General features: G+C 43.3%; 2 protein-coding genes across 2 annotated transcripts in view; one reads left to right on the top strand and one right to left on the bottom strand.

Annotated features, from left to right (window-relative positions):
- ncapd3 (non-SMC condensin II complex, subunit D3) lies at nucleotides 1-13,069 on the top strand. The gene is made up of 35 exons (XM_028984088.1): nucleotides 1-109; nucleotides 400-554; nucleotides 956-1,118; nucleotides 1,213-1,388; nucleotides 1,482-1,652; nucleotides 1,754-1,809; nucleotides 2,015-2,099; nucleotides 2,174-2,307; nucleotides 2,402-2,474; nucleotides 2,574-2,699; nucleotides 3,033-3,285; nucleotides 3,437-3,481; nucleotides 3,572-3,667; nucleotides 3,914-3,987; nucleotides 4,066-4,200; nucleotides 4,364-4,578; nucleotides 4,755-4,946; nucleotides 5,044-5,141; nucleotides 5,236-5,336; nucleotides 6,936-7,049; nucleotides 7,322-7,436; nucleotides 7,590-7,685; nucleotides 8,263-8,501; nucleotides 8,626-8,705; nucleotides 8,817-8,954; nucleotides 9,036-9,169; nucleotides 9,257-9,441; nucleotides 9,715-9,825; nucleotides 10,086-10,250; nucleotides 11,284-11,390; nucleotides 11,817-11,884; nucleotides 11,967-12,014; nucleotides 12,355-12,417; nucleotides 12,499-12,553; nucleotides 12,892-13,069. Exons 1-35 carry the CDS (start codon nucleotides 58-60, stop codon nucleotides 12,953-12,955), a joined length of 4,182 nt encoding a protein of 1,393 aa, XP_028839921.1. The 5' UTR covers nucleotides 1-57; the 3' UTR covers nucleotides 12,956-13,069.
- jam3b (junctional adhesion molecule 3b) overlaps nucleotides 13,063-26,478 on the bottom strand; it is a 27,285-nt gene continuing 13,869 nt past the window's right edge. The window contains exons 2-9 of the mRNA XM_028984089.1: nucleotides 18,892-18,960; nucleotides 18,702-18,815; nucleotides 17,692-17,844; nucleotides 17,069-17,271; nucleotides 16,208-16,307; nucleotides 15,866-15,995; nucleotides 15,479-15,533; nucleotides 13,063-15,386 (exon numbers count right to left, since the gene is read on the bottom strand). Of these exons, the coding sequence (XP_028839922.1) occupies nucleotides 15,351-15,386; nucleotides 15,479-15,533; nucleotides 15,866-15,995; nucleotides 16,208-16,307; nucleotides 17,069-17,271; nucleotides 17,692-17,844; nucleotides 18,702-18,815; nucleotides 18,892-18,960 (860 nt within the window). The 3' untranslated portion in view covers nucleotides 13,063-15,350. The remainder of the gene's footprint in view (nucleotides 15,387-15,478; nucleotides 15,534-15,865; nucleotides 15,996-16,207; nucleotides 16,308-17,068; nucleotides 17,272-17,691; nucleotides 17,845-18,701; nucleotides 18,816-18,891; nucleotides 18,961-26,478) is intronic.

Genomic DNA, 26,478 nt, shown 5'->3' on the forward strand with positions numbered 1-26,478 from the left:
GGACCAACGAAGAAGAATTGAAGTTGGCGCCTACATTTGAAAAAAACAAAACAAAGCATGGAGTTAGTAAACGCGCTGGAGTTGCTGCAAATAAATGCTGTTTCTAAAGGTCGGTCCCCTGTTTAAGATGACGTGTAACTTTCGCATGCGTCCGGTTGACGTTAGCCGCACGTTTAGCGGCTCTGTCTGTTGAAACGTGTCGGGGAACAAGAGTAAATATCTGTGAAGGTTCTGGTTGTCTCACTGGCAGCTGGACCTGTTATGGGGTCAGACTTGAGAGAAGCCCCCCGGAATGGAAGGGCAGATCCAGCTGCCATTGAAATAAAGAGAAAGCAAGTGTTTTTAATGTCGTGAACCCGGGCCGAGGGGAGTGACAGCTGGCGAGTGTGTTCCCCGCAGGTTGGGTGGACTCGGTCTGGGACGCGGAGTTCGTCGACGCGGAGCCGCTCGGTCCTGCGCTGGAGGAGAACACTTCTGGAAAAGGAACCGACGTCTTCCGGCAGGTTTATAAGAGGCTGCTGCCCTTCTCGTCCGACGAACAGGGAAACGTCCAGGTAAATTGTGGCCCTGAGCGTTTTTATGTGAAAGTGAAGTGATTGTCATTGTGTACACAGCACATCACTCGGTGACACAACGAAATGTGTCCTCTGCTTTTAACCATCACCCTTGGTGAGCAGTGGGCAGACATGACAGGCGCCCGGGGAGCAGTGTGTGGGGACGGTGCTTTGCTCAGTGGCACCTTGGCGGATCGGGATTCGATTACGGGTCCGCTTCCTTAACCGCCAGCCCACCACTGCCCCCAGCGCCATACAAAGCATACACTGTGCAATATTTGTAATTCTAAATAAAAAATATGTGTACTTCAATAATCGAAGGAACCCGGAAGAGGAAGTGCAGTGTGTCTGAGAATTAAATCAAAGCGAGTCCTCACCTCATCTCTTCTTCCTCCTGGCAGAATGTGTGGATGGTACTTGGGGAAAGTGGCATCCCCATTAAAACTCTGGTGGCGGTGCTGTCCTACTACATCCTGGGCGGCAAGTCTACAACGGCTACTGTTGAACAGAGACTGAAGGCACTGCAAGCCGCTTCTGTATACCTGCTTCTTCTCAAGGTCCCAGGCAAGACAACACGTCACGTCTGCTTTAGATTCAGGATAATTCAGATTCAGTTCTATCACGTGTTAAAGCGTTATTTTGCATGTTGCGTTGTCAGGTAGTGTGGCCAACCAAGTATTTCACCAGGTCCTGTTTGAGGCGTCTATTGAGATCATTTTGAAGTGCTGGCCCAAAGAGTCTGGGAAGAAACGAAAAAAGGAGACCGCGAAGAGCTCCCAGGGAGACGCCAGGTGTGGCAAGCGTGCAAAGCCGGCACGCAAAGACCAGGAAGAGGTCTGTCTTGCTTTTTTTTCTTCCCCCCTCTCTGTCCTTTCTGTGTTTGAATCTTTGTTATTTTGTGCCACTGTTTTGTTATGACCTTGGCAGATGGATCTTGATGAAGACGACGAAGAGGACCATGAAGGGGAGATGTTCTTTTCTGCCCAGGACTTGGTGAAACTCCGCAATGAGATTGAGACTTTGGTGAAAACATTACTTGGCTTCCTCAAGACGTTTTCCCTGAAGGATCGACCTCAGAGCGTGGAAAACTGCATACGGGTAGGTGGTCATGGCCTTTCTTTGCGGATAATAATCATAAAGATAATACATTATGTTCAATAATAGTGCTAAAATAATCAATTAATGCATGTGATTTTTAGATTTTTACAGAGCTCACTAACTTTGAGCCAGTTGTTGGGGAGATTTCATTTTCTGGGTAAGTAAACAATTTTATGTTCAACAATTTAAATCATAACCAATTCTTACATAAAAAAAATGAATCTGCACAGCATCTTTCAAAAGGTAAGCTTTGATTTTCAGAAAATATGGACATTTAGAAAATATTCATAAATGTCAAAGCCTGCAATATTTACATTTACCTGTCTTATAGTTTTTAAACTTCTTTTCTTTCCTTTTAATAGTGATGCTTATAGCCTGGAAACCTTGCCTGAACTTGGCTTTCATGGACTCTGGCTGCTTTGTTTAAGTCATGGAGAAGGCAATGAGGTAATTGAAACACATTCATGAAAGTGTTATCAGTCAGACTGACCCTTAGTGACTGACTTTGCCTATGTGGCCAGTGTCTGCGCCGCGTTTTTCACAGGCTCCTGTATGTCATCCTGATGATGCGTAAAGGAGAAATGACCAAGCCATCTCTGCTGGTGATCTCACAAGCGGTGGTTGCTACCCGAAACTATGCCATCAGTTTTGTTTGGTGGGATAATTCTTGTTCTTTTTGGTTCCCCTTGATAAGTTTGCTGTTAGATAGTATGCAGTTTTATTTATTTATTTGTTTATTTCTTTTAAAGTCATGTTGTGGATCAAAAGAAGGAAGCTGCATTGCCTGTCCTCAAGATTCTCCTACAGCACATTTGCCATCAGGTAAGCCCCAGTTGATGGGATATTTCTGTCAGACCTGTTTGTCTGACGTCATTTAGTTTTCTAGAGGCTGCCCTCTGTTGATTACTTGTTGAAATGCAGATGGTTGAGAAGACAGAATATCGCACCCATGGGGCTCAGGCTGTGAGCAGGCTTCTGGCTAAGGTGCCCAACACAGAGTATGCTACGTTCATTAAATGGCTGTTTGCTTACTCTATTAAAACCAAGGTAAGTAGTGATGCCCGAGTCCAAAATGTATTTAATTCAGAGGGTGCACACTACCACTCAAAAGAACAAAACTGAAGACACAGGACACATGAGGTTATGTAATAAACAAAGTTCTATGTTAAGTTAGACACTCATGTTAATGAGCGTTTTCTGTAGTGGATTCTTCAAAAAATCCCTCATCTAAGTCTCCATAGCTACCACACAGTAGATTCATCCAATCTTTTGACTGGTAGTGTACATGAACATGTTGGTGCATTTATAGGTAGAATGGCTAAAGTCATGTTCACAGTCATGATCACGGTCAGTCATTTTTTGCATGCTGTGATAACTCAGGTGGCATATCGGATGTTTGCTCTGGATGTTGCGATGGCTTTGCTGGAACAGTCAGAGCGTGACCCAGACTCCTTAGTACCAGCAGAGCTGGGCACATTCCTGACACACCGGTTCCTGGTGCAGAATCTTTTGTTCGGTCGGCGTTCTGACATTTCTCCAACAGTGAGAGCCCACGCTCTACACTGCCTGTCCCGATGTCTGGAATTAGACTCCCCCAACACCACAAAGTGTGTCCAGGAACTCTTCTCTGCTAGTAAGTGCCTTATACAGAGAAGCATCCTGTTTTACTATTTCTGACAATTAGGTCAAAGTGAGACTGAGGTCTCTTTGAGCAAGGTGTTTTACAATGTCTTACTCATGTTGATAATGTTTGTGTGTTTCTAACTGGACACTCCCTTCCCCAGCCTCCACTGAGTCCCGAACCCATATGGAGACGGAAGGGACAGAATGTAAGATGCTTGTTTATAAAGTTTAAAGTTTATATCTCTGATTTGTTCTGCTCGTCAGCCTTGTATAATTAATATTCTTTTCCATTTCAGTAGGCACAGTGAGCTTGCAGTATTGCTCCAGTACACAGAAAACAGCTCTTCCCTTCAAGACTATTGAGAACACCAATGCAAGTGCAACGTTTGAGTGTAAGCTGACAGCACAGTCACTTTTTGGCAGCATATCTTGAGTTGACTGCATGCAGGTTTATAGTCTCCATCTGTTTTCACTGGATTCCTCTTGCTGGAACATTGAATGTTTTTCTGGTTCACTATACGGTATGAATCTTGTAGGTGCAGCAGTCACTATAATGATGATTGAGAACTTACTCAGTTAGAGAACACTTACCTACTGAGAAATCCTTGTAATTACTGATGCTTTTGCTTTCAACACAGCTCAGGAAACCATGGGTGTATTAAAGCGCCGTGTGAGTGACTCTAAGACCAACGTGAGAAAAGCTGCAATAGAAGTAAGTACTAAAATCAATAAAACATTCTCTAATTCCATGTACTTCTGCAAATCCTAAGGTGTGTGTGTGTTGCACCAGGCAATAGCGAGTCTGCTGAAACACAGTGTGATCATGTGCAGCGAGGAGAACCTGACTCTGCTGTCAGAGCGGTGCAGAGATCCAGCCGTGTCGGTCAAGAAGAAAGCCCTGCAGTGTCTCACTGATCTACTTGTTGTGAGTTCAGTCTTTCTCATGATGCTGTAAATGTGTACACAGCCCATTTTGTTGTGAGAATGCTTCCTAGTTTAACAAGTAAAAACTAATTTTATCAAACAATCAAGTAATGAAGGATATTTATCCTCAAGCTGGTCAGTTTACTCTGATTTGTGTGTTGTAGGCATGCCCTGACAGAAGTTTAGTTCAGGTTGCTTGGTTGCGGGGTGTTATCGTGGTGGTCGTAGACTCAGAGAGCTCAGTGCAAGAGAAAGCTCTTGAGTGCCTGGACATGGTTATCATTGAACACATCAAGGCTCGTCGGACATTTGAGGACACTGCCCAGAAATTGGCCTGGGATCTGCTGGAACTTTTGTGTGACCAGTGCCGAGACCTCAGGTGGTTGTGTATTCAAAACATAAAAAAATGCATAATACTATAAATAATACATTTTAAGTGGTCCCAGTGTGAAGCCCAGTGGAAATCTATTTAGGGGTCAGTGTTGTATCAACAGCGTTTGTTTAGGGCGGACGGATAGAAGTGCTAATTTGGCATATTTTCCCTTCTGATCTCAGCCGGTACTTCAGCAAGGCCTTCATTCTCTGGTCTCAGCAGAAGAAGTTCACCTCTTCATTTGTAAACTCCTTGATCACCCACACCAAGTCTTCACATTCGACCCCTGCCTGGATGCTGTTGTCAAAAGTGGCTGGCTCCTGTCCCAGCCTCCACTACGAGACTATCTTAGATGGCTGGGAGAAGATGATAGCGTGAGGAGACATACACATAATAATAAAATGCACAAAAAGCATTCTTAATTACTAGTCCAATAGTCCTTAAAAATGTTTATTTTTTTAACCTTCTAAGATCTAAGAAAATGGATGTCAATACGTCCTGTCACATCATGTCAGTGATGGGCGACGTTGCTTCACACCTGAATGAGGACACCAGACACAGGGTTATTGGTATGATACACTCTGCAAAGCTCTGAAGAGCACGGTCAGTGATTTCTTCTGTCTGATGGGGTGTTTTGTCTAACATGACATACTGTCTTTATAGAGGACTTGATGACTTTGCTCAAGTGCTGTGAGATGCCCTTAGAGGTGATCCATGCTGGTGTGGACACTCTATGTCGACTTTGCCGAGCTGAGAACACAGAGGTAAATCAAAACCATGGCACATTGGAATTTATGTATTAAACAAAAAGTGTTTAACAAATCAGAATATGCTTTATATTTTAGATTCTTCAAGGTTGTTACCTTTGGCTTTGGTGAGAGCTTTTCACACTCTTGGCATTCTGTCATCTTCATCACAAATCATTTCAACTGAGTTTAGGTCAGGTGATTGTGGAGGCAAGGTCATGTGATGCAACACTCAATTCTGGGATCATATAGCTCATAGCTTGGAGGTGTGTTTGGGATCAGTGTCCTGTTGGAAAACGAACCAGATGGGATGGTGTGCCAATGCAGAATTCTGTGGTAGCTAAGTGTGCCTTGGAATTTAAATAACTTGGCAACAGTTTCACCAGCAAAGTACCCCATACCATCACACATCACACATTCTCATCCATGCTTAAAAGTAGGAACCACACATGTGGAAATCATCCACATGTTCACCTTATCCACGTCTCACAAAGACCCAGCAGGTGGAACCAAAAACCTCCAATTTGAACTTGTCAGACCAAAGTGCAGATTTCCACTGACCTTACATTCATTGCTTGTGTTTACAGTAACTCCCTTCTAGCTGGTCTACCTCTATCTACCATCCGTCCTCTACAACTTAAACAAAATGCAGCAGCACGACTGATCTTCAACCTCCCCAAATTCTCCCACACCACCCCTCTGCTACGTTCCCTCCACTGTCTCCCAGTAGCTGCACGCATCAGATTCAAAATACTGATGCTGGCCTGAAAAGCCAAACATGGAGTAGCACCATCCTACCTCACAGCCCTTATTACACCTCGTACTGCACCTCGTATACTCCGAGCCTCCAGTACTGCTCGCCTGGTCCCTCCATCTCTGAAGTTACGAGGAAGACACTTGTCTAGACTCTTCTCTGTCTTGGCCCCTTGGTGGTGGAATGAACTTCCCCTCGAGGTCAGAACAGCTCAGTCATTGAGTATTTTCAAACGGCAACTTGTATCTTTAATATTGTCTGTCTTATGTATAAAAACAACAGAGTGAATAAAAAGATTGTATTCATAGTTGGGGGTCCTAATGAACCAGAATTGATCACTTCATTGTCTTCCAAATGCCTTAAATGTAAATGTTTCTTGGCCCAAGCGACTCTTCTCAGAAGTTGCTCTCTTGAGATGTGTCTGCTACCTTGGTCTTCCTTTCGTGGAGAGGTAGTCATGAGAGCCAGTTTTATCATAGAATTTTATTCCAAATGTGCAAATCATCAAAGCCAATGATTGCTGCTTTTGTAGATTACAAAATGTAAAAGGTATTCCAATTTGTTTAACACAAAATTTTAGTGTGCATGTTCTCTATTACATTTCTATTTCTGTTTGTTCATTTATAGTTTATATGTTTTTTGGTATTCAGTATATGTTTATACTGTAGAAATTTTGAAAAATAAAGTAAAACCATTAAATGAGACAGTGAGTACAACATTTAGCTGGGTTTGTGTGTGCGTGTAAAGTTATATAAATATTTTTATAAAGTTTTGTTTTAATTGAATGCCTATTATGCTCCTGCCTTTACTTTAGTGCCATGGTAACTTTGTATGTGTGACCTAAATGTTCATGATTGTGAAAGATCAAGGAGAACCTGAACAAGCACTGTGGGGAGTTGGTATCCATCTGTGAGTCGTATTTGTCCAGCGTCATCCTGAATGAAAGGGGAGCAGAGAACTTAAACGAGGACATGGTGGTAAGAACTGATACATTATTTTGAGTGAATCACCAATCTCCACCATATTGTTAAAACTCCTTGGAAAAGTGTTTAAATGAATGCTTCTTGTCTTAGAGAAGGCATGGCACAATTGTCCAGAATCCATGTTAGCAAAATTGTGATTGTTTAAAAGCAATATGTAATATAATAGTAGTCTTATATATAATAATATCAGATAATTTTGTAATGATTATGAAAAAGCATGGAACCACTAAGTTGCATATTTCCTTGCCTGGGTTCCTCCCTGCCAGGTCAAGCATCTGTACACCTTGGGCACAGCTTCACTGCACTGCCCTAGCCAAGTGGGGAAACGAGTATTCCTGCTGGTGCAGTCAGTCCTCACATCATCAGTGGAGCTGCTGACAGGTTGGGGTCGTTGGCATTTCTTAGCCAATCAGAATTTTGCTTTCAGATCAATTTGATTTTAATGTGAATAAATGTGACTTTTTTGTGTGTGTTGTTGTTGTTGTTATTATATGTAATTAAAAAAAAATTTGATATATATATTTTTCCCAGCAGAAGGCACCAAAGAGCTTCCTGCCACTCAGCCTCTATCTCAGTTCAAGCCAACATCCATGCCGACTGTGGTCAGAGCCCAGGCAGTGGCAACTCTTGGTATTTTTTTTCTGTTTCCTAGTTAAGTGTAAAATTACTACTATAAAATTTATGGAATTTATCAGACATCCCGAGTGACTTACATTCAGTAGTCACAATGACAGTGCCCCGGGAGACACTCAATGTTAAATGTCCTGCTCAGGGACACAAAGGTAGTAAGTAGAGTTTGAACTTGTGACATTTTGGTCATCCGGTTCATAGGATAGTAGTAGCAAAGCGGGTAACACACTCGCCTATGAACCAGAAGACCCGGGTTCAAATCCCACTTACTACCATTGTATCCCTGAGCTAGACACTTAACCCTAAATTGCTCCAGGGAAACTGTCCCTGTAACTACTGATTGTAAGTCGCTCTGGATAAGGGAGTCTGATAAATGCTGTAAATGTAAATACCCACTAGGCTACTTTTACCAGTACATGTAATTCACTGTACCTCTGCAAGATACATTTTTTTGTTAGTCTCATTACAGGCTCAAAGCTACAAAATGTTCAAAAACTTTTCATTATTGACCTACAGAGGGTTGTGTTTTCTTCTATGATGAAGAAATTCCCATTGTTTTGCACATTTGCCTCGGTAGGTAAGCTGTGTCTGCAGCATGAGAACCTAGCAAACCGCTGTGTACCAGCATTTGCTCGTGAGCTGGAGGTTGGGCAGGAGCTGGCGGTGAGAAGTAACGTGGTGGTGGTGCTGTGTGATCTCTGCGTGCGCTACACCAACACGGTGACGCGCTACATCCCCAACATCTCTGCCTGTCTCAGGGACCCTGAGGGCTCCATTCGCGAGAAAGCCCTCATCATGCTGACCAATCTGTTGCAGGTTAGATCCCTAACACAGCAGTACACTTAATCTATCGCGTTGGCCTGTTGGGCAGTTTATTCAGTTTGTTGTTCATGAGAGAAAAAGAATACTAATAGTATTGTTGTCCCACTAATACTAACAGGAGGAGTTTGTGAAGTGGAAGGACTCTCTGTTCTTTCGTTATGTCGCTGTTTTGGTGGACCCTGATCCTGAAATAGCAAGGTGCGGCAATCAGCTTAAATAACAGCACTTTACATTCAATTAATTCATAACGAAGTAGCCTTTTAACTTTAGTTTTGTCTTCTTTTTATTTGTGGTTGTCCTGTCCTCCAGCCTGTGTGAGTACTGTTTGTTGGACCGGCTGCTGAAGAAGAACCCTCTGATGTTTTCGCAGCACTTCATTGAGTGTATCTTTCACTTCAACTCTTACAACAACCACAAGAAGTACAACAAGTTCCCCCAGACTGACGGGTACAACTTGTCACTCACATTTGTATGCATGCGTTTTCTGTGCTGCGGTTTAATGCTTACCTATGCTTACCTATGTGTCAGTGAGAAGGCCCGCTTTTCCCTGAAGGGTGCTCAGAACAAGGTCAAGCGCTTCAAGATCTACAAATTCCTGCTGGAGCATTTCACAGACGAGCAGCGGTTCAACACCACCAGCAGAATCAGCAAGGAGGTTCTGGGTGAGAGAAAGGGCACTTGAGAGTGTGAGGTGAGGTGAGGGACTATATGTGTGTGTGTGTTAGCTTTGCTCTCTCTTTTGTCTTCAGCTGGCTTTGTGGACGGCGAGTTGCCTCTGGACGCAGATGGTGCGGAGCTGCTGGCAGACACGTTCGATGTTCTGAGCCTGCGGGAGATGAAGCTGTCCTCCATGACGGCACAAGATGGGGCTGATGAGCCACAAGATGAGCAGGCGGCTGTGGTGAAGGTCATTCAAAAGAAGCTGGTCTCCCAGGTGAGTTATTTTGGAGCAATTCCTCTCAGATTCGTGAATGTTTATTAAAGCAAACTATATTATAATATGTAATGAAAACTATATAGATACGTTTTTGTTTTTAATTCTGCACTAATTTCACTGCTGACCACAAGGGTACTACAACTATAATATTGGCAATTTTTTGCTGAAGTACCAACACGTTTTGATTAAAGATCCTTAAGTTCTCGTCTTCTCCTCTCCACCAGAGGGTGCTGAAAGCTAACAAAGCATTGTGTCCTATCTCTCCTTCAGGTTCAAAAGAAGAACTTCATTGAAAACGTCATCCCTATTGTCATTGCCCTTAAGAGCATGCTGGAGGAGGAACGCTCACCCGTCCTTCGACACCTAATGGGCTACCTGCAGGTAAGAGAGACAGGTGACAAGGTCACGGACGCATATTTTTTTTTTTTTATTATTTGGGCACTTATTGCCTCAGGGTCATACAGGATTTTACTGCTCCACATGGAACAGAAACATGAAATGTGATTTTCTTAGATAACCTAAATCTAAATGTCAAGGAGTGACCTTTGTAAATGTGTACTATGATTTTTTTCCTTGCCTGGGTTTCTTGTTAATGTGCGAACTGTGATTTTGTCCCTGTGTGTCTCGTCTGATTTTACCAGGTGACCACCCAGGACTACAGGAACGAGCTGAAGGAAGTGTTTGCCGCCGATGAACAGCTGGCAGCGGAGCTGGAGTTCAACCTTCGTCTGTATGAGCAGCATCAGCAGGAAGAGCCTCTTACATCATTCATCCTCAGCAAGACAGATGAAGCCCCAGCCTCTGTTGTACGCCGCCACCACCTTTACTACTGTTCAACACAACACAGCCCTGCTGTCTTTAGCCAACACCTTAATCGTCACTAACGCTCCATTAAAAATAGGTGTAAATTGAGAGATGAACCATAACCCTAAGTTTAGATGAGTTATAAATATTCTGTGTTACATGAGGAAGCATCTTTGTTTCAGGTGCAAACCTGTTTTCACACCAACAACTAAATCACGATATTAAGGCCAATCGAGTGAATAGGCCAGCACACTTTGTGCAGGCGTATTCACTTTGTCTAAATTATATTTCTTTGTAATTGAGTTACATGCCAGAAGTTTGGACACACCTTCTCATTCAATGTGTTTTCTTTATTTTCATGACCATTTACATTGGTAGATTCTCACTGAAGGCATGAAAAATTAGAAATGAACACATGTGGAGTTATGTACTTAACAAAAAAAGGTGAAATAACTGGAGAAAAAAAATTATAGTTTCTTGAAAATATCCACCCTTTGCTCTGATTACTTCTTTGCACACTCTTGGCATTCTCTTGAATGCCAAGAGTGGTTTTCCAACAGTCTTGAAGGAGTTCCCAGAGGTTTTTAGCACTTGTTGGTCCCTTTGACTTCACTCTGTGGTCCAGCTCACCCCAAACCATCTCGATTGGGTTCAGGTCCTGTGACTGTGGAGGCCAGGTCTCCACTTTTTGTTAAGTACATAACTCCACATGAACGTGTGTCCAAACCTTTGGCCTGTATTGTATATACTGATAAAATATGGTGATTCATAACCAAACAGCCCCACTAAATTGTAATTTATTTAATCTGAGTTGTCAATATAGGTTAATTATAATAATTGCCATAATTGTCCATATAGATTAAGTCATCCTCCAGTCTGCTCAGCTTTCTGAAATTATCTAAAGATATTAAGAAATTAAACAGCGTTGAGGACAAAACCATATTATGTAATTACAGACATGCTTCAATTGCTAAGTTCACTGTCCACTGACCTGATTACACTGACATTCTTTTTCTCACTGTTTTTTGGGATCAGGCACCTCCAGTAGCAGCCAGCCCCGCTCCAGCATCAGCTCAGGGTTTCAACCCACTCCTGCCCCCTGGGTCGGCTCCACACCCCACCACGCCCAGCGATCCTTCAAGGTAATTCACAACACCCACGTCTCCTTCTCACCCTTACAGCCAGATCACATCTGCAGCCTTTTCCTTTCTGCTTATTGATGTCAGCTTTGAAGTACCAGGCTTTGTTCATTCCTGTGAATCCAATATTTAAAAATCCTGTGTGAACACCGATATTCATTGGTGGTAGTGGCCCAGACACAGTAAAATTCAGGGCAATCCACACTATGTAGGGTCACTAGTAAAATACAAAACCTCTCGCCATTTTTCTTCTTTCATATGGGGCAACTCTGTGTGAACTGTGCTTTAGCAGCAGAGGTAGAACTTTAAGTATTTCACACTTGTATGAACAAGGAGCTTAAACTCTATGCTTAAACTCAAAACTCAATATGAACCCACACACTCTTACTGGGCTAAGTGTGATTGATAAAAGCATTTGCCCTCCCACAGGCGGCAGTCCACAGGCGGCAGGGTACAGGAGAGAAACGTCTCCTTCAGCAGGGATCAGCTCTCATCAGGTGATTTACAGGTTCACCTCGCCGTCTCTCTGGGCTGAATTCAGTCAGATGAGTAAAACACTGATCCTGTCTGCTCTTACAGTCGAATCCAGAGGAGCTGTAGGCAGAAGAGCAATCAGCACTCCTCAAGGTAAAACGCATGAAGTTTCTTCTTCTTTTTCTGAGGCCTAGTTAATTACTTTTGCCGTAAAAAGTAAAATAATAAGCTGCTTACATAAAGCATTTAGTCACGCTGGAAAATGGGCTGTTTTGTGTTATCAGCACACACTCAGAATAGGGGATTCTTGAGAACAAGCATGCTTCTACCAATGCCAGAAAATTCTTGACTGATTCATCTTTGCAGACCGTTGGTTTTTTCAGAATCTTCAGCACGCTCAAAGCTTTTCTACGTGTTTTTTGCGAGGTGTTGTTTAGCGGCGCAGGTCAGGGCTGTTTTTGCATGCTACCCCAGCCTCTCTTGCTATTTTCAGTGAGCATCCATGAGCTGACTTTCGGGGGCACACTCAGCGCCATCAAGGGGAACAGGGGAACAGGTACGTTCCTCAATAGGTGTGATGAGGACAGATAACCCAGCAACAACTCATTCACACCACCGTCTGCAATCTGATCCGCAGGGAAGGAGCAGGGTGATGATGGGAGCATTCTGCACCTCACCTCTTTGGAAGAAGAGTAAGTGACCTTCCCCTCTCTCCCTTGCTGCTGGATTTCACAATTAACAGTTGGAATTTCGAAAATTGAAACTTATTTTGAAAGTAAAGTGATTGTCATTGTGAAACTGCAGCACAGCACATGGTGACACAACCATCTCTGCTTTTAACCACCATCCTTAGTGGTTAAAGTCCTTGGACTTTGCTCTGTTTGCTTCCTTAACCGCTAGGAGTGTTTACCAGTATCAATGAAGGTCTCTGTAGCAAAGGGAGCATTTGGAATCACCTTTCTGAGAACTTATATTGTCCCACATGGAGTCCCTGTGAAAAAACAACGTATTTGATGTTTTGTTTCTGCAGATCTCCAGTGCCGAGGCAGTGGAACGTCCAGTCTCCTCTTCGTCAAAAGAACAGGCGCATCTAATTCCTGCTGCACAGTCTGCTTGCAGTTAATATAATTGTTTTATTTTATATGTTTATTATGCAATATTTTGTACCTGCTTTGTGTAAATAAATGACGCATAGTTCAGCTTGAAAAGTGAATGTTTCTTTATTAGTCACAAACTGATGTCAGACCATCATGGGTTCAGCAGGTGAAAGTCAGCACACCTCCACCCAGATATGTGAAAACCAACCCAGCTTTTATTGAAAAGTGAAAAACAATGACGACAAACCACTGCATCACCATGTGACTATGCTCAATATTAGCGTAAGGTGCAGAACGCTAAAACCAACTTTATGTTGTACCCATGATTAAAACCAATACCAAGGAGAGCTGCATCCATTTCTTGTTGCTGTACTGTACAACATCAAGATGCTGTGTTCTTCAGTTTCCTTGAGTAAAATGTTATATCTAGCTCTTGTGGTACTTTTTTATTTTCTTTGTCATTGTTCTGCATCCTGTAATTATGTTGAGTTCCTTTCTTGTGTTGTGTTTGCCAACAAAGACACTTATTCTCCACTATACTTAGGCACTAATACACCATAGAGTTTTCTACTTTAAATGCAATGGTTCTGAATCCTTTTCTTGGGAGCCTCCGACCAAATACTTTGATTTATAACACTCCTGTAATGAGGTGATTGTATGTCTGTAGCCGGTTTTATTTTGCGTTGGACAGCTGGAATGGAAAAAAATGCAGGATTGGAGCCCCCAAGAACAGGACGAAAACTCACTGACCGAACGGAAAAAAAAAAAAAATTACAAAAAGGGAAAAAAAAACTTGATATGCTTTTAAAGGCAGGACAGAGAAATGTTTTAAATTCTGTTTGTCCAGAGAAGGTGACCCAAACATTATCATTCCTCTTAAACGCCAAGTGTCTGAACTTTCCAGTCAGCCTTAAGTGTAGAAATATCTATCTGAATGCACCATTGACCTTAACTACAGGATTGTACAGCACAGCAGATGGTGTGTAAGTGTCTCCACAGTGTCCAAAACACATGCAAAAAATGAAAGGCACTTCAGAGGAATGATCCATGTCCAGTGGTCTTAACTGAGTTCCCTCAAACACATCTGGAAATGTGAGAAATTACAACCCATCCTGCTTATGCTGTGTTCTCTACAAAAATATGACTCATTTTTTCATTTTTTTGTTCAGTTTAAGATAAAGATGGGGTGTCAGCAGCAGATAAATATCCATACACAAACACCAAATCCAAAACAAGGGGCCGATCATCTCTCTGCCATGACCAGGCTTTGTACTGATGATGGAAAAAAACCATGGAAAGAGCATCATATCGCCTCCTCACACTTTTTTGTTGTTGTAAAATCCCCTCCACACTGTACATTGCCTGGTTTATCCACAACAAATGTATTTACAACCATTACTACTCTCTAATAGCCAATATGAAAAACCCTGTATTATAACAAAGTAACACTGAATGTATTTTCATAAGAAAACAAACAACAAAAAAAGCAAAAAACACGACTGCAAGTTCAATATATACATGATAAACAGCAAGCATAGAAGGACACTTGAAATCAAGGATACTCTTCACTGATGGATAAACAGTAGTCACCAACTGTACCCCGGCTCTAAGACTATCTACAAACTTCAACATGGAACTAGAACCTACGAGCGTGACACGATATAGCCGAAACCCACATGCCTGGATGTGCTCGTGATGCACGTGGTTGGAGGCGGGCGTAAAGGCTTTTGGGGTCTATCTGAGCTCGCCCACTCTGATCCAAAAAAAAAGCATATCTTGGAAATGCCAAATAATCCAAAAAGAAAAGAAGTCCTGGATTCCATGTTAGTATTTTACAAAGTATTTAGAAAAGTAAAACTTTTTTTCATCTATAGGCATATTTTTAAAATATATTCCATCAAAAATACTTTGACAAATTTTGCTGGTAGGAACACAAAATGATTATATATATATATATTTATATATATATGACGAGACATTTGAATCAAAAGTTTACCATAAAACATGTAGTGTTAGTATTGACCCAAATCTTAACTAAAACTGTAAACCTCTGACTCTGTTACAGATGCGAAAAAAAAAGACAATAAAATAAGTATGAAAGGAAGGAGAAGGAAAAACTACTTGGTGACTACAGGTCGACAGGTAGATGAACAAGAACCTTGCATCTTCAAATCAGTTTGTAGAAGTACATGAAGAGAGGGATATGAGGGATAAAAAAAAAAATCGCCACACATTTGTCGTGTGTAAAGACTTCTTGATTTGTGTGGTTGCAGCTGCACTGAGCCGGAGGAGAGGCGCAGGCTGTGGCAGCTCGATTTTCGATTCATCCCATGAGTTCTGCTCTGAGATGACGTCCACAAGGACTTGCTTCCAACCTGTGACCTCTGTGGTCTCAGATGACGAATGAGGACTTGTGTCGGAAATCGCCCTGAAAGCGGAAAAAGATTTTTTTTAAAAATACGGTCAATTACGGCGGATAAAAAAAGAATTCCTATCCGTTGTTGTCTTTTCCAAACAAACCTCATCCTCCGTCCTGACGTAATCCACCCCGTCTCCTTTGGCCGGGGTTTTGTAGCTGTGGAAAAGAACAGAGGAGGTAACAACACCGGTACAACCCTGCGGGGCCAACACATGCACGAATGCATAGACCAACATTTGGTCGCAGACACGAGTTCCTGGGATGTATCCACCCCCTCCCAATGTTATTTATAAATTGTTTATGGATTCTAAAATTGACAGTGTTCAGCTCCCCAGCTTCTAAATGTCAGCGAATGTCAATTTCCAAACATGTCTCGCTTCACACTAAATCACTTCAAATGAACTGCTAGACAAAGGTTTTCACATGTGAGCAGCATATGTGAAATATATACACACACACACACAAAATCATTTTCATAATTTACTCACTTGTTTCCTGTCTGTTTTTGGCTGGCAAAGTAGCCCCTCTTATACGCACAACAGATGCCAACTGTTATGCACAACAGGACCACCACGACCACTAAGACTCCAAGGATTATCCCGGCGACGTTGATGTCGTCTGCATGACAAAACAGAGCTTTTAGTAAGCTCTACTCGAACCTTCAACAATGCACCATCATTGCCAAATGCTGAAATCGATAGAAATGTTCACTTTCGGAAGGCAAGGTTGGATATGCAAACTTTATATTATTATATTATATAACAGCTGCTTAAAGAGATATGTAAATTCGGCGTGTGACGCTTTAATGAACAGAGGGGCGAGGAACTCACAGACTTCCATCTTCTGTGGTCCGCATTCGGAGAAGCCAGCGTCATTTTTGGCTCGACAGTAGTAATTCCCAGCATCCTCCTTTCTCACCGCGCTGAATCGCTGCAAAACACGACAAATGTGTTTGTTGTTGAGTAAACAGGAAAGAAAATGGAGAAGGATTTCTGTTCCTTTCCTTACCACGGACATGCCATGTGTATAAAGAAATTCAGAACAGTAAAACATTAGAACTTTTTTTGTAATCTGTGGGACACAGTTCTGGAGACCAAACACATCACAAAACTCGTCATGGTGTCACTTGTCAGTCTGTCACCAAAACCGACTCTTATTATAGGCCAGGGATGAAAATACTGAAAAAGCAGATTATAATTTCTTCTGACCTTTAGTATACGTACATTTTTTTCACAATTTATTTAAATTTATCAGAGCAGTACATCAGAACAGTAAATGTTTAAAATGTTTTACTGGCCAAAACGTACCATAAATGTATGAAAATATTTTCATTTTGTATAATTTACTTAGTTGTAGGAGTTTAGAGGACTGACTGTCAGTGCCCTGCAGAACACACTGACGTCCTCTCGGGAGCACAAATCACCCTTGTCCCGTTAAAGGCCGGCGAGCTGTCCAGCCTTCGGGGCTGCTGGGTGTGAAGGTTGGTCGGACGATGGGTTACCTAAGGGCAATTGGTGCAGCATGGAGCTCTGGAATGTGCCAATGAGGACAGCAGATTCCCCTCGAGGCTGCACCCCTCCCTGCAGCCACACGTTGACTCCCTCTCCAAAAATATCACCCCCCCTTCTGTAGCAACACCACGCCCATTTCTCCCACATCCATCCCCTTATCAAACCTGACCTCCGTCTTACCAGCACGCCCGTCTCCGTGTTGAGAGTGTATGAACTGTTAAGGAATCTGGGGCTGGTCTTGGGGTCTTCGGGAATCTCCTCCTTGTCACGGAACCACTGGTACTGGGATTTGGGGTAGCCCTCCTTCTCCTCACAGCTGAGCTCCGCAGATTTGCCCACAGGAACAGACTTGGGCACTGAGCACTTGGGAACCACTGGCTTTACTGCACAGACACACACACACACCAATTTTTAAAATTAATATAAATGTATAAAAGTGATCAAAGAACAAAAAAACACTTTTTTCCCAGAGCATCCCTGTGACATGCGGTACATAACTGTCGCCTAAAGTCAGCTCTCACTGCTCCACCCGGAAACAATCCCATCCCTGCACCGGCCTAACATGCCGCTCTCTCCGTTTTTAGCTCGCTGTTACAACGAGACGCATCTTTAGTGGGTGTCGGCTTACAACCGAGCTGAAGCCACACCCTCAGAGCACCACAAACCAAACCATCCCAAAACACGTCCACGCCTTTTTTGGACATGTTCCCCTCTGCGTCTAGCACAATTATCGATTCGATTGGTTAGGCTGGAAACTTGAAATATAAATTCATATTTTTATTTTGCCTTTAAAGGATACTTACCTCTTACCACAAGCTCGATTATAACCTCATCAAAGGATCTCTGGTCGTTGGCGGCTGTGACTTCACAGCGATAAGACGCTGTGTCTAATCTCGTTGCGTTGAGTATCACTAAACTGGCAGGCTCCCTGATCTTTGCTCTGTGTTCCAAATCACCTACAGGAAAGAGAGAGAGAAACATTTTAAATGGAAGCACAAGTCACACAATGGTCGATCAACCTGCCCATCTTGACATCACATAGTCACATATTTGAATTTCCATTACAGTTGAAAATCCGCCGAACTGCACCCTGCCTGGTCCCATCACCAGCTGAATCAGAAGCTTCTAGATTTAACTCTGTTTTTTTTCTTACCACTTACTTCCACTGTTAACTTGAGCAAGACATTAAACCCTGAGTCGCTCTGAGGAGGAGTGGCCCCTGTATCTATTGTAATCAGCTCGAATTGGCTCATCGGGTACATGGTGCGCAATCATGTAAAAGCTCCACCTCCAAATGTGATTTTTTTAAATACCTTTTCCTCATCTATGGTCCACCCCCACCCAAAATGAAAACATATCATGACTCGGTCTGCAAGATCCATCTTTTTTTTTAATTTACATGACTAGACTCTAACCCTGTTTAGAATTAGACTACCAGAAAAGCATGGCAGTGACTGGTCACCCACAGAAACTCAAGCCTGTTTGGACTGATGGCTCATCTGATAGCACCCACGACCCCGTTCACCCATGGTGTCACAGCTGATTTAGGTGTGAGACCCCTCTCAATGTGGCAGAAACCAGTGACACTGACATCATGGTAGGATGTTGGTGTCTTGTAGGTAGGAGGGATGTGGACACACTAGAGGTCATCCAGATGATCATAACAAGGTACATGCCATTTTAACAGTCTGTACATCTGCATTGTTGGATTATTTTTGAATTTTGAATAAAGGTATAGTGTGTACTCAGCATGCACTGCAAAAATATCAATAAACAAAAAACAAATTAATTCATAAGCAATTAATGTAGTTACCTGCCATTCTTTTCTCAAAATAGACATAACTGGGCTTCCCATCTTTGATTTTCTTCCACTCGATTCTGGGATGGGTTGTGGAGATTGACTCTATCAAGCAGGACAGTTCGATGGCTACAGGAGTGGGAAAAACAAGAGATTTAGTCTTTTTATTTCCGATTCAGCTCAAACATTTATCTAGCGTACTCACTGTCAAATTCATTGGCCCACGGTGTTTTATTCGTTGTTTTTAACGTCACAGCCAGTATCATGATCCAGCCTGAAAAACACACACAATAATGAATCAGCATGAATCATTCAAAACAGCTTTGCGTTCCTGGAACTCCAGGTGGTTTCACTCCGAGACACAAATACGGCATGTCTGTAACAGTAACCCCTTCCAAAAAGAAATTTCCAGAAAGTCAATTAACACCCAGGGGCCTAGACTGCAGTGCCAGCGCACCGCCCAGTCGCATTCCTTAGACCCCAGCAACGCTGCCCGGAGCTGCTACTGGCCATTTTTAGTCTGGCTCTAAAGACAAATGCTTGATCTGGTGGACGCGGCATCCGCGTGGGAGGTGAACAATCGTGCGGAGAGGTGGGGATGTGCTCGGGCCCAGCAGCTGTCACGCATCTCTGGGAAGGTAATTTATTCAGTCAAACAGCGGTACGCAACCAAGGTTGTGTCCCTGTGACCGAGTACGTTTGGGCTGCAAATGACACAGTTTAGCTTGGAGGAGATGCTGAATCATCCCTCTCAGGAAAAGCAACAAGTGTTCAACGTAGGAACTCTTTTCTTGACATTTCTTGGTAAACAAATAAAATATTTCTTACAGATGTAATTACCTTTTACTGGCTTAGCTTTTTTTCATTTTGTAATATTTGTGACAAGGACAAGCAGCGATATTTGATGATCAGTTGGCCAGTAGGACAACTCTGTCTCCAAATCTAACACGTTGAGGAGGTGAGGGGGCGGGTCCATGGAGTGTCCAGCATATCTCAGGCCCATCTGTTCCACCCCTTCAATTCCCATCGAGGAGGTGATTAAAGATTACTTTGATCCTCTGGAGAGACTCCTCTTGTAAAGTGCAGAGGCTCCTTATTGTGCCAAAATCAGCCATCAACTGTCAGGACCGAGTCCAGGCGGATGTACTCCATCCTCCTCAGCTGTCGCTACGACCCTGGGATACTGGGCCAGACTGGGATAGTCACACTCCGTTTCTGTCAAACACCACTGATTGGCCAAGACTTTGGCCCGCCTGGCTCTCTTTCAGCGATCACTCTGCTTTTAGCTGAGGTAGGGTGTCACCAGAGGAATAATATTAGTGCTCTTATAGGAAAGGAAGAGACACTTCCATAAAATGATACTGTTGGCAAAAAGACAATGAGCTCACACGGCCTTGACCTCCATCTTGCAGAGTGGCTGGGATATGGAAAACAAGCAGGGCGTGGCATCTGGTTTTGCTCGCCTTCAACGCAATGCTGTCGGAGTCTTAAGTGCACCAGGGTGCATTAAAAAGAGAAGAGCGCATTTAGGAGTATTTTATCATCAGACTCCGCCATGTGGAGAACTGCCACACCGAGTTAGTAGCAGCCGAGGGGAAGCAGTGTGAGAGAGAAGACTCGGCTTGTCAAATGCACCTCTCACACACACACACACACACACACACACACACACTCGGGCGCTGCCTCACAGTCTGACAGCTCCTCTCAGCCGGGTCAGCGATGGGCTCCCTGTTCGGGCAGCAGTGGCTCAAGGCGGGTACAGGCCTTGATGGCCTGGTATGGACTGACCCCCCACTTTTCAGTGGCTTCGGGAGTCACCCCAAGGTCACATTTCAGTCAAGTAGATTTCTGGATCTTCACTACCTCTCAGGTACCACCTCTCAGGTCGCTGCGTTACATCTGCATTGTTGCCCACATTGCTGCACCTTTCCACAGAAGTTCTCCAGAGGAAAAAAAGAGCTGAAGTGTTCGTGGCCCTAAGGATTAAATTTCATTTTAATTTTGGTGGCGCGTCCTGCACGCTTTGATTCACATCTCACGTTAGGGCTGCTGACACAAACACATGAACCCCAAACGAAATCTGCGGTGTGACCCTGAAACCGAACATTAACTACAGACTACAGTTTTGGAGCTTACTAGTTTACTAGCTCCAGTCTGAAGCTTCTGTTATACATAGAATACGTGTAAATATAGTGATTTAGGAGGAAAAGGTCCACCATGTATATTCATTGCTAATTAATTAATACACTTAATGAATACACATGAATAGAATCACAATCGAAATGTGTACACTACACCAAACCGCAATAATGACAGCATTATAATAATGATTTTGCTCATTCATTTTAATAGTGTGGCATAGAGGTACTGTAGTACAATATTGGGATATACTGTAATTTAAAGCAGTATAATGAATGCAATATAACCAGGTTTGTAACCTGTGACATGTTCATCAAACTTCCATTGCTGGACCCATCACTCTAAAGGCTTTCAACTATGCTAAAGTTTGCTATGCTATGCTAACACCGCTAATGATGCTTTGTGGAATTGCTCTTGATTAGCAAGCGAAAAAATGTTTCAAATGTCCAGTTAATGTTGGTATAGTGTTACTTTTGAAGCATATTATTCATGTTATTTCTCGAAAATAAGGTCATAAAATAAAGATAACCCGAATGAAGTTGCTCTGTGCAATAAAATGCCAATATGCTAATTTACCAATTTGTATATCTAAAAGTAAATTTTTCAGAAAAGTAATGGTTATGATGTTAATACACAGAAGAGATACATATATGACTGTAATTTTACTGTAATGTTACAATATCTTTTGAACAGATGATTGATGGCTGCTTTATATAAGACTAGTATGTTTTCTTCAAAAAGCCAAAAGAGCTAAGAGGCAAAACACACATTGAGGTCAAGCTTGTAGAGTATTTTTTTCCTGGACAGACAAGACTGTACAGACAATTCTTTGTCCTTTTCTCAGAATGTTTTTTAATGGCGTCCAATGGCTGAGTGAGTTTGACAGTCCTGTAAACTCTCACAAAGACCACCATAGAAACAGTTGAAGTCATGGAAAAAATGTGTGAAAACAAGTCAGAGTCCATCACATTCCTGCTGGACGTGCGATTGTGGACGTCCGGGCAACTGAAGTATAAGCATGTGAATGGGCTGAAGACACAAGTGGTGAATGTGTGTATTCCCTCAACCATTTGGTGCAGAGATGCTTATCTAACTATTTTAGGAATTGACAAATGATCAGACAGGGGTTTATAATAATACAAACACACATAGACACATTTCACACAGCACAGCAACAGTTGGGGACGGCGCTGGAGTGCGAGGAATGGCTGGCGGTGGGAGGACTGGCCACTGATGAAAGTGCATGGTGGACCAGGTGTCTCCGACACCCCAGGCAAGACCATGGCTGCTCACGACGTGGCGAGTTTTCAGGGCTGAGCACTGTCTGCAGAGATAACCAAGCCCTCCAACCAGGCAGGTAGTGGGTGACCTACATATACCCCGCCGCCTGTTCGTCCTGTAGGCATGCAGCTGCGCCAGCTTGGCCAATCTGCACCCAAGTTTTAATCTGTGTCTCCTTTCGTCTGGAGGCATGACTGGTTTCCCATGCTAATCTTAGCATAATGAAATGACGCAATCTGCATTACAGCTTTGAATAATACAGGAGAGAAAGCAGGAGAGGAAAGAAAAAAACTATGTGCATTGCCTGAATCATCAGCCCACAACCAATGAATGCTTTTTTATTGTTCCTGCTTATAAAAATCACATGTTCGTGGTTCTATTGAGTCAAGTGAAAAAAGTAAAATAAGACCTATGAATAGCAGAAATACAGAAATATTTGGCCCTGACCATGTAAACTGGGAATTGGCTGTAAAATTTCCCACCAAGAGAGGAATGCACTCTGCACCAGAAGTGAATTCTTGCCGCGTAATTATGGTCGCTATTGCCAAGACCCATCCCTGACAGTGACGAAGACGACGCCCATTCGCCTGATCTCCTATCCAAATTCTTGGAGGTGGTCTGGCTCGGGCTAATGGTTGGTAGTTAGCCTAAAATGGGGCCACACCCTTGCTCTGTGCAATCACAAGATAAGCCATCTGTCGGGGGCACGTAGTGAGAGGAGCGGCAGAGAGTGAGATGAACAGAAAAGGGCAGATCGGCCCATGCCCTGCTTCTCAGGGCGCATTCAACACATCCTATCCATTCAGCTATGTGTGAAGCGGATAATATTCCTTGTTATTTTTAAACCACTGCAACGATTCCATTCCGCGACCAGGGCGACCTATCCCGAACGGGCAGAGCTGTGCCCACAGAGCCGTGCGGGACAGGCACCTTAGCCATTGTCATATTGATGTGCCTGTCAGATGCCTGAACGCTGACTGCTTCGAAGTGGATTTCACTCTGAAAAATCACCCCCAGCCGAGAGTTATCCCTCAGAAATGAGAAACACGCCTCCCTGTCCAGCCTCTCCCACCCCCACCACCACTTTAAAAAGCCTCCACGCGGCTGTTAACTCAGCCCGCGGCCCGCGATGCGGAAGAGGCCGCCGGTTTTTCAGCTGGCACTCGGGTAACTACTCCGAAACCCCCGGTGCACGGTGGCTGGCGGAGCATTTGCACCGAGCTTCTCCTCTGGGAGTCCTGCAGAACACTTGTAGCTCAGATCCTTAAGGAAAACCAACTCCCTTTCCCTTTTAAGTCAACCAATGCGCTGCACATCATCAGAAAAACATGCTGTCAACGACACCGAAAGAGACTCATTTGTTAAGCCGGGTGTCGGGCTGTGTTTAGCTCATCACGGGCCTTTGTTTTCATTACTCTGTACCTGGAAAGAGCCTAATAAATTCTGGCGAGCAGATTAAATGGTGGGATAAAACAACGCACAGGCAGAAAGTATCAAGTTGAGTGTTCGTACAATAAACAGAAATTCAAACCTCGTACAGCTTGTTCTCTGTTTACAGTTTCACTGACAATGTTACAGCCTCAGTATATCCGTGCTGGCCAATATCGCTATAAAGCAGCTGACATTTAACTTTACTTTCTTTATTTTACTTTAGTGCTAACCACAATAAAATGTTGATTTTTTTCGTATGAAAATAACATAATTTAACATAACAAATTTAGCCACAGAACACCATCAGTAAGACACTGATGTAGTGAAAGTATTCAGAAAGTTCTGAATTTTTCTTACAATTCAGATAGTGAATGCACAGATAACTAAACAGGACAGAACGGCACACTTCCATTTTGTTTTTCAAATTAGTGATTTTTAATTCAGATGATATTTTTTATAATGTTTATAAACATCCCCCATTAGACATTTGTCAATTGGTAAATGTATCCCAGGATAGTGGGATAGTGGGCCCCACCTGTTCCAAGCGAAACTGAGGGGAAAGTGTCACCGCTGACCCTGCAGGACTACTGCATAAACATCATGGCCGACACAGCAAACTCATTCCAGGGCCGGGTTTCTCTCTGCGGTGGCCAGTATTGTGTTGTCGCAGCTGTGAATAGGCAGTCAGCACTGTCTCGAACTTTCTGGTCCCCCTCAGCTTTCACTAGCCCCGATCAGCACAGAGGACTGACCCCAAGGGTCACCACACCCTGCGCTGGGCTATTTTTACAGCCAGGTCTGCCACAGTCACTCAATGAATGACTTACAAACGTTGATATCCTAATTACTTTATATGAGTAGTTAAAAAATAATAGTAATAATAATAATAAAAGTGTCAGTACAGTAAAAGGGCTTGATTCATTTTATGAAAATGTGAAACAAATTACCTAAAGTTGTAAATTAAAACCCAGCTGCTGGATGGTAAATTAAATTAATTTTGAGGTCAGTCCTATATGTTATAGCAGCCCAGTAATCAGAAGGTTGCCGGTTCGAATCCCGATCCGCCCAGGTGCCACTGAGCAAAGCACCGTCCCCACACACTGCTCCCCGGGTGCCTGTCATGGCTGCCCACTGCTCACCGAGGGTGATGGTTCAAAGCAGAGGACACATTTCATTGAGCACCACATGTGCAGCATGTGCTGAGCTGCAGTGTATCACAATGACAATGCCTTTCACTTTGCTGTGAAATATTGTAAAATTAGGTTTAATATTTGTTTACCTTTGTCCACGGAGACATAGTTAAGGTGAGTATTTGGTCAGGTTTTGAAAAGATCTGTTATATAGAAGTAGTTACACGTTTGTAACAAATTGGCTAAATAGTTATGAGCCTATGTCCAATAAAAAAGAATGAAAACTTAACTGGGAGGATCACACATACAATTCCTGACCAGTATCAGTCGCAAAGCATATTTTGGCTAGATTGAAAACCAAAGTTGGTTCAACTTTGAGTTCTTAATCATTCTAAAGCCTCTAAAAATATCACCGACTGCAAAGATAACGCAAAGAAAATACCACAGATTCTCTCCCGGCTACTGAGCAAATGTCACTGGGCTTCAATTCAGACGGGGAGCGGAAAGCCAGGTAGACACCAGGCTCTGACTGCTGAATAAATGTGACCTCCTCTGCAATAACATCTGGATCACCCGGTAATTCTGGAATAAACCGCGTTCGACTGAAGTGCCCGACGCCAGGCACTGCCTGTGCTCCAGAGCTCAACTGCATACCATCTCATGACCGGTCCCCCATGACGCAGCGCAGCCCTGCCCACGGGCCCATGCTTTGTATTCATTTATTCCGCATTAGCATTAGCCTGCGACGGGCCTTCGTCAGCGGCCATGGCCGCAGCAGGAGCTGGCGCACGGGGTTACGGCCCTCTGATCCAAGCAGGTCAAAGACTAACCCTGTCCAGGGCTGGCAGGATAAGGGCCGGAGAACATGTCACTTTGTTTCAATGTTAGCGTCGGTGGCTGCCCCTCAGGCTCTGATGTATGACTGAGCCCTCTCACATGCCGCATAGCAACAGGCGGACTGGTTCCCTTCATCCCGCCTGCGTGTTCGTCAACACGTGACTCGATCCACCAGGGATGGAGCTTCTAATCGGCCAAAAACAAAGCATGCGTGTTACGAAGCCATGCAAAGAAAGAGAAATGTTTCATTTTCATTTGTAGAGGCTTTCCTTCAGCTTCCTCATTAAAGTCATGTGAGTGTCTGAAAGCTCTGATAAGATCTCTGTCGTCCTTTTTTTTCTCTTCTTCACGCGCCCATGTAAAAATAGCAGCCTTGTTTAGTGTCACCCTCACTCACGTGGCCTCAACCCCTATGAATACCAACCCCAACTTTTGTTTTGGGCTGTGGGAGTGAATGAATGCCAGAATAAATGGGACATTGGTTGGACAGCATTGTTGTTCGGAATAAAAGCCATCCTGATCTCAGCAGCGTGAGAGGCCGACGTGACCCTTTCAAAACCCAGCCATTGGTGGAAAGGGCTAAAAGACAAAAGACCCCAAAAAGTGAAAAACAATGTATCTTTCAACGAACTTTTTTTTTTCTATGTTAAATCCATTCACTGCAAACATTGAGCTCATTAATCTATTTATCTTAAAGCACTTTAAATGCAGTTCCTTTGCACCCTGTGGCCTGGACCAAAATAGAGAAGGCTAGGTAATTACAGCAAAGTCGTTTTTTTTATTCTGGACACTGCGTGAGGCACAGTCGCTATTGGTGTGCTGGTGGGGACAGAGCACAGGCTTTTGTGCTCCAAAGACATCAGCAATTCAAGTTAAGTGTTTATAAGTAGCTTAATAAGTAGCACAGTAAATCAGTATTGTTTGAAAAAAAGAAGGACTTTCATTCTGAAATGAAAAATCACCCCTGCCTGACA

Source organism: Denticeps clupeoides, chromosome 6, assembly GCF_900700375.1.
Source record: "Denticeps clupeoides chromosome 6, fDenClu1.1, whole genome shotgun sequence".
Classification (NCBI taxonomy): domain Eukaryota; kingdom Metazoa; phylum Chordata; class Actinopteri; order Clupeiformes; family Denticipitidae; genus Denticeps; species Denticeps clupeoides.